The 8,769-nt window shown below is 41.2% G+C and overlaps 1 protein-coding gene across 1 annotated transcript in view; it reads left to right on the forward strand.

Annotated features, from left to right (window-relative positions):
* Nucleotides 1–327: 327 nt before the first annotated feature.
* LOC119470534 (translation initiation factor IF-2-like) overlaps nucleotides 328–8,769 on the forward strand; it is a 108,335-nt gene continuing 99,893 nt past the window's right edge. The window contains exon 1 of the mRNA XM_037737067.1: nucleotides 328–411. Within this exon, the coding sequence (XP_037592995.1) occupies nucleotides 328–411 (84 nt within the window). The remainder of the gene's footprint in view (nucleotides 412–8,769) is intronic.

Raw genomic sequence — 8,769 nt, forward strand, 5'->3', positions numbered from 1 at the left:
TGTGTGTGTGTGTGTGTGTGTGTGTGTGTATGTAATTAAAACAACCAAAACATCTTTTTTAAAAAAACAGTACATACTGTTCTTTTTAAAAAATGCTGGTCATGACCATCCAAATTGATGTCATGACCTACAGTTTGAAAAAAATTGCCCTGAGGTGATAGGTGATAATGTCAGAATCTTGGGAGAGGGTAAGATTTTTAAGTTTATCGAAAAACAAGCATTTTTAGAAGAGTTGACCGTGTCCTTAAGAGTGCAGACATAGTTTGCTCTTTATTTTCTTTAGGGTCTCTGCTATATTTCTTTCTTTTATTCCCACTTACATGGACAATGAGTGAGATTGCAAAGCCAGTTTACTACATACAGTATGTGGAAATCTTAGATGATATACTACGGAAAGTTGGTAAATTGCAGGTACATGGTTCCATTGTTTAAACCTAAATTAATCTAACAACTCATTAAAATCTTGTTTCATAAATAGTTTATCATGTGGTTTTTAGTTCTATCAGGTCAATTTTACACCCCATTGTAAATGCAGGTTCCAGTTCTTAGCTCACCTGGCTCACAGGGAAGCAAAGTCCTATTTTCCCTACATACTTGAGACCTCATCCTCCCATACAGGATGGTTCACATTCCACTCAGTCTCTTGAAATCCCAAGCAGTGATATTCTCTTGTCACCTCCACCCACCCACCCATCAACATACTTTGCCACTGGCTTCTCTTGCTGGCCTTCCACTTAAACTGCTTTTTAAAGTAAAGCTTTCTAAGAGTGCCTCTCTCTTCTTTTCTCCTAGATCCTGCTCCCACAGCTCCTGTATTCTGCTTCTTTATACAGATTCATTTCCTCTGTCTCTTGGCAGCTTCCTCTGCATTATCGTTGCTTTTTTTCTCTTGCACTTTGGTTGGCAATTTGAATCCTTTCGATTTCAGCCACCACTGCTTTGGTTTTTTCTTAGTCCTTTTAAACCCTGAGAGAGGGAAAGTGACTTGCTTAGCTTACCTTTTTGCACCAGATGGCCCTAGGTCTGGGACCCACTCTTTCTTCGGTCATTCGTTTTTTGGTTACTTTTGGAAGGAGATGTGTGGCATCTCCAGGGAACTTATTAAAGAAGATGTACTCGGGAGAGAAGGTAGAAAATGGGTTCTCTCTAGTTGAACTTCAGGTTCAACATCATCTTTATTTTAATGTTCAGAGTCCTGGTAGATGACAATACAGGTCTACACAAGTGATACATTATGCAATCAACCAATCCATCCATTTCACAAATGGGAGTGACTGCTTTGTGAAGCGAAGTCTCTAGATGAGGAACTATCATGGGATTCCTTCAAACAGCAAATTCTCTTTTCATATATGCAAAATAACTCATTTTACAAAGGGTGATTACCTGTGGCTTTCTCTTAGGGAAAGGAAATGAGGCTTCTTTCATCACAATCATACGCCTTACAGTTTCTATACAATACTCAGTCCAGTTCATTGATTTACATTCTTAAGTATATAAAAACCTTTTTTCCCCTGGCTTATTTATAGTTGCATCCCATGGGCAAATATCCTTTACTCAGCATCTCCTTTTACTTCCTTACTTTGATTCTTGCTTGCTTTTCTTTTTTTCTGTTTACTCCTACACCATTCCCCTCCCCCCCACACCTCATTTTAGTCAAATTTGCTTTTGCTATTTTTGTGTACTTCATAGGTGGACATCCAAGGACATTGATGGATGAGGCTCCAGTCAAGGGTCTGTAGTGTGAAAGCAGCCACATCCAAGCTCCCATAGCACAGAAATACCAGTAACACTGTTGCTCAGTTGTACTGTGTATGCTTACTATATTATGCAAGTGATTATAAGCCTCAGTTCAGCCTATACCCCAAAACAGCTCAATAAATTGGAAGACTTGGTTTCTTTTTATTTTATTTTTATTTTAGGTTCAGGGGATGTGTGCAGGTTTGTTATACAGGTAAACTTGTGTTATGGGGGTTTGCTGTACAGATTATTTTGTCACCGAGGTACTAAGCCTGGGACCCAATAGTTATTATTTCTGATCTGATCTCTTCCCACACTCCACCCTTAAGTTGGCACATGTGTCTGTTATTTCCCTCTTCGTGTCCACGTGTTCTCATCATGAGGTCCCACTTCTAAGTAAGAACGTGCTATTTGATTTCCTGTTCCTGTGTTAGTTTGCTAAGGCTAATGGCCTCCAGCTCCATCCATGTTCCCACAAAGGACATGGTCTTGTTCTTTTTTTTATGGCTGCATAGTATTCCATGGGACATTTATGCACTGTTAGTGGGAGTGTAGCTCAACTGTTGTGGAAAGCAGTTTGGCAATTCCTCAAAGAGATAAAAACAGAACTACCATTCAACCCAGCAATCCCATTACTGGGTAAATACCCAAAGGAATAGAAATTATTCTACCATAAAGATACATGCACTTGTATGTCCATTGAAGCATTTTTCACAATAGCAAAGACATGAAATCAACCTAAATGCCCGTCAATGACAGATTAGACTGGGCATCTTAAGGAAATATATTTTGTTGTTGTTGTATACAATGGCTTGACTCATTAACTCCTTAAGTCATTCCCCACATTGACTCGTTTTCTGTTACCTTCACTTTGATGTTATGTCAACATCTGAGCATATTTAAAATTGAATTTCTCACATTCTTAAATTATACTCCCCTTCCAGCTTCTCTACTGATAACGATGATGATGAACATGACCGCCTTTCACTTGTCCAACACATTGCAGCTTTCTTGCACATCATCTTATCCGTGCCTTACAAAACTACTATGTGGTGAGCAGAGGCACTTTGCAAATGAGATGAGTAGGCTAAGAGGGGTTAAGCTGTTTGTTCAAAGTGGTAGGGACAGGTTTTCTAACTCCCAGTGCTATGCTTTAAGCTCAGGGCCACTACCCTGCCCCGCAAGCTGATAACCTCATGGCTCTTTCTGTTCCTTTTCCTCTCGCACGTCCATATCTAACCCATCAAACACTTCTCCTAATTTTCCTTCTACACTGTCTCACACTTACCATGATCAGAGAAGTTCAACAGCTGCCCTTTTGGTCCAGGCCCTCGTCTGCTCATTCGTTAGTCACTGCGAGCATCTCCTGTTTTCCATCATTCTATTCTTTTCTGCTTCAATTCATTCAAAAGACATTTGTTAGAATATTGTTTGTTTTGCATATTTTCTCTCTTTCATATCTTCCCTCCCCCTCTTTTTTTTTGCTGTGTGCATTTTGAGGTATAATTCTGGCTTCCTATTAGACTGGAATGAAGGGTCCATATAGCAGTTGTCGGGACAGCTAGCACTACCTTGGTAATTCCCATGGCCCATTTGAATAGTAAATATCTGTGGATAATTGGAAATATCATGTGTGAATATGTTGCTTTCGTGGTATCACTTCTTTGTGGCCCACATCAGCTTTCTATCCTATTTTGGAAAATGCAAACCCTGCAGGTCCTATATCCAAGACTGTCTATTAACTGAATTTGCAGACCCTGCCCTAAGTATCAAGGTAATGTAGTATTTATGCCATCTGTCCCAAATTCAAGGGTGCTTGTAGCCAGGAGCCTCCCTTTAGGGGAATAAATGATGTATATCTATAAATGTTGGTGATGCCAGAAGTCGCCCAACTAATATGAAAAGAAGCAACACGTACTATGTACCTTTTTGATGCCACCAACAACTCTAGTATTTTACCTACTTTATCTAATTGAATGCCAACATCAACCCTGCAAAGCAGTAAAGCACAGGGGTGGGGTGCAGGGAATCCCAGGGGGGCCGACAAACCTAGGCTCATCCCAGAGTTCTGACAGATCTATAAGCGTCTGAAAGTCTGGTGGGAGGAGATCTACTTGCTTGAAGAATCAAAGAAATCCAGAGAGAGAGCTCATTCTAAGGACAATGGGGCAAATTTGGGTGAAAGAGGAAGGGATGTCATGAATATTGTAAGCTGCTTGTCACTAACATTATATGCTGGCTCTGCTCTGGGGGTTTCTGCCTTAGTCTAGTGAGATTGAATAAAAGAACAGAAGCAAACAAACAAAGCCACTTCACTTGAAAGCTATTAAGGTGAGATAGTATGACCTGAAACACCCTTGCTGGGCAGCATACGTGGCAGAGCCATGGGGCTCTGGAAGGTACCGAGAGCACACAGTGATCTGGGAGCATGAAGGCGTTGGGAACCCGCAGCCTCAGCCCAAGCCTTGACCATCTGGCCACAGACTTCACTCCAGGGTGCCAGAGGCAGAAAACAGGGAAATACAGACGCTATTGGCTGCTTGGACAAATATAGTGCTTTAAGAATACATTAAAAAGGGCTGCGCCCGGTGGCTCACGCCTGTAATCCCAGCACTTTGGGAGGCCGAGGCGGGTGGATCACGAGGTCAAGAGATCGAGACCATCCTGGCCAACATGGTGAAACCCCATCTCTACTAAAATACAAAAATTAGCTGGGCATGATGGCACACGCCTATAGTCCCAGCTACTTGGGAGGCTGAGGCAGGATAATTGCTTGAACCCGGGAGGCAGAGGTCGCAGTGAGCCGAGATCGCACCACTGCACTCCAGCCTGGCACCTGGCAACAAAGCGAGACTCTGTCTGAAAAAAAAAAAAGAATACATTAAAAAAAAGAAGAGGCCAGGTGTGGTGGCTGACACTTGTAATCCAGCACTTTGGGAAGCCGAGGCAGGTGGATCACAAGGTCAGAAGATCAAGACCATCCTGGCCAACAGAAACCCCGTCTCTACTAAAAATACAAAAAAATTAGCTGGGTGTGGTGGTGTGTGCCTGTAATGCCAGCTACTTGGGAGGTTGAGGCAGGAGAATCACTTGAACCCAAGAGGCAGAGATTGCAGTGAGTCGAGATCACGCCACTGCACTCCAGCCTGGTGACAGAGTACATATGAGACACCTACTGTCTCCATGTTACATGCCCCTTTCTCACTCCCAGAATGATTTGGGAGGAAATCAAAGGCCTATTTCACAAATATTGGGGAAGAAGCAGGACCAGGGAAATGATAACTATTAAAAAAACATTAAAAAAAATAATAGAGACAGGTACTTGCTATGTTCCCCAGGCTGGTCTTGAACTTCTGGACTCAAGCAATCCTCCTGCCTCAGCCTCCCAAGTAGCAGGGACTACAGATGCACACCACCAGGCTCAGCTAATTTTTAAATTTTGTGTAGAGACTGGTCTCACTGTGTTGTCCAGGCTGGTCTTGAACTCTTGGGCTCAAGCAATCCTCCTGCCTTGGACTCCCAACTTTCTGGGATTACAGGCATGAACCACTGGGCCAGCCACTATTATTATGTTTGTTGGCATAATTTGAATTACTATCTATTCTCACACTGGGCTGGGATGGCCTGGGAAGCAGATCACAAATATATTTTCATCTCCATTATACATGACAAACGGAGGCTCGAGAAATTTAAGTAACTTGTCTAAATTAATACAATTAGAAAGTGGTAGAGCTTGGGTTAGGATTCAGGTCTTTTTGGTTTCAAAGCTTATGTTCCTCCCACTACATTATTTATTCCACAAATATTTATGAGTCAGTCACAAGAGGCAATAAGGAACAAAAAAGGCGCTGCCCTTATGAGCCTCATATCCGGTGGCAGAGACCAACAGCAGTTCACCAAAATTTGTAGTCCGCTCTTCTTCCTGGACTCATAGCTAGACTACATTTCCCAGCTTCCCTTGCAGTTAGGTTGCTAGCCAGTCAAACATAAGAGGAAATGAGTGGCAATTCTAGGCCTGGCCCATAAGAAACTCCCTCCTATGTTTCTGTATGCTGAGAGGACTAGTGCAACCTTGGAAGTCAAGTGTGGAAAATGGCAGAGCTGCCTCCACTGATAAGGAACACATGACTTGGCCTGTTACATGATCAATAACTCAATTTATATTGTGATTGAGACATCATAAACTTAGTTTATTTTGCATAGCATTAGCTACATCTTAATTAAAACATACTCCTAAAATAGATCAGTATACCAAAAAGACACATGCTTATATGTACATTGCCACATTTCATATATAGTAAAGGCATGGGATCAACCTAGGGGCCCATCAGTGGTGAGCTGGATAAAGAAAATGTGGTAGAGATACTCCGTGGGATAGTATGCAGTCAGAAAAAAGAATGAGATTATGTGCTTTGCAACAGCATACGTGGAGCTGGTGGCCATAATCCTAAGCAAATTAATGCAGGAACCAAAAACCAAATACTGCATGTTCTCACTTATGAGTAGGAGCTAAACACTGAGCACAAATGGACATGAACATGGGAGCAATAAACACTGTAGGCACCTAGAGGGGGAAGGGAGGCACTGGAGTGTGAGTTCAAAACTACCTATCAGGTACTATGCTCCTATCTGAGTGCAATACACCCATGTAACAAACCTGTGCATGTATCCCTTGTATTTAAAATAAAAGCTGAAACAAAGAAATACACCTACATGAATACCTGCCTAGAGTGATTTTCATTTTACCAGAATCATACATAAAGTTTCTTCCTTTTTAAAACTAAACTACTCCCTTGAAATTCTAGTTGGATGTCAATCATCTGCTGTCCAAAACGGGCTCCTGCTGACTGCATGGACACTATGATGAACCCACGTGAGAAGGCCCGCCTTGATCCAGCATGGCCCCTGCCTGAGGGGTTAATCCTATCTATGTCTGGTCTTGCCTTAACCATCTCACTTTGCAAAAACACTTGATGCTACACTCTGCAACTTGGCCTCCAATCCACTATAATAAAAGTGACATTTAACCTCTCTCTGCCACTCTTTTGTATTATTTCTCCATTTGTTTAGAACTCAGGTTAGGAAGATTGTTGTTACTTATTGGGCCCTCACAGAGACCTCAAAAGTTATCACGATTTTTGGATAAATCAGTAGTCAAGGATTGTATTATGATAATTGTGTAAATAATTTTCACAGTTGAACCAAGTGGTATACTGAAATTATGTCTTGTTTCTAGTTTGATTTTTTTTCTTGAAGTTAATGAATGCCATGTTTTTTGTTCTTAATTTATTTTTAGTTTTGTATGAACCTATACTATTTTTCCAGTTACTACAATTTACCTGTCTGAAATTTTTCGAACAGTACACTAAAAGCACTAACCCTAAAGGAAAAGCTGGGCTGGGTGCGGTGGCTCACGCCTGTAATCCCAGAACACTGGGAGGCTCAGGTGGGAGGATTGTTTGAGCCCAGCCTGGGCAACATAGTAAGACCCCCATCTCTACAAAAAAATTTAAAATTAGCTGGATGTGGTGGTGCATGCCTATAGTCCCAGCTACTTGGGAGGCTGAAGCAGGAGGATAGCTTGAGCCAAGAAGTTTGAGGCTATAGGGAGCTATGATTATGTCACTGTACTCCAGCCTGGGCAACAGAGCAGGACCCTGCCAAAAAAAAAAAAAAAAAGGAAAAAGAAAGAAAGAAAAGAAAAAAGGAAAAGCTGACAAAATGAAAAACATTAAGAACTTAAGATCATCAAATGGTAAGATTAAGAGAGTAAAAAGGAAAACCACATGGTGGGAGAAGATATATGTAATATATATAACCCAAAAAGGATTAGTGTCCAGAATATGTAAAGAATCCTATAGATCAATAATAAAAAGAGACAACACAATCAGAAGGTGGGCGAAAGATTTTGACAGGCAACTCAAAAAAGGAGTATTTCAAATGGCCCGTCAACATATGAAAAGATGATCCACTTCATGAGTCATCTGAGGAATCTAAATTAACGTCACGATGAGATTGCACACCTACCAGACTGGTTAAAATGAAGAATTGGCAAGGATGTGGAGTAAATGGAACTTGTACACACTGCTATTAGAAACATAAATCTAGGCCGGACGCGGTGGCTCACACCTGTAGTCCCAGCACTTTGGAAGGCTGAGGTGGGTGTGGATCAGTTGAGGTCAGGAGTTCGAGACCAGCCTGACCAACATGGCAAAACCCTGCCTCTACTAAAAATATATATATACACACACACACACACACACACACACACACACACAATTAGCTGGGTGTGGTAGCATGAGCCTGTAGTCCCAGCTACTCAGGCAGCTGAGGCAGGAGAATGGCTTGAACCCAGGAGGCGGGGATTGCAGTGAGCCAAGATCATGCCACTGCACTCCAGCCTGGGTGACAGAGTGTGGCTCTGTCTCAAAAAAAAAATAAATAAATAAATAAATAAATAAAACCATAAATCTGTATGACTACTTTGGATAATTGTTTGTACTACCTATTAATGCTGAACTTGTATAACACATACTCTTTGAACTAGCAATTCTACTCCTTGGTATATACCCAGCAGAAATTAGTGGATATATTCACAAAAAGACATGTATCAGAATGTTTGTAGCAGCACTATTAGTAATAGTCAAAAACCGGAAAGAATGTTCATCAACAGTGGTTAAACAGCAGTGTACTTATAAAACAAAGTACCACATACAGGAAAGAGAAAGAGCAAATGACTTGTAGTATCACAGGCGAATCTCATAAAACATAATGTTGAAATGAAAGAAATTGAAATTGAAATTGAAAGAAACCAGACACAAAAGAGCACAAAATATACGATTCAATTTATATAAAGCCCCAAACCAGGCAAAACTCATTGATGGAGACAGAAGTTAATTTAGCAGTTACTTTTGTTGGGTAAAGTGTGGGGGAGAGGGCATCAGGTGATGTTCTGGGTTGCTGGTTAGATTTTATTTCTCAACCTGGGTTCTGATTACACATATCCTTTACTTTGTGACAATTCTTTTTTTT

This window comes from Cebus imitator, unplaced genomic scaffold, assembly GCF_001604975.1.
Source record: "Cebus imitator isolate Cc_AM_T3 unplaced genomic scaffold, Cebus_imitator-1.0 Scaffold1, whole genome shotgun sequence".
In the NCBI taxonomy this organism is placed as follows: Eukaryota; Metazoa; Chordata; class Mammalia; order Primates; family Cebidae; genus Cebus; species Cebus imitator.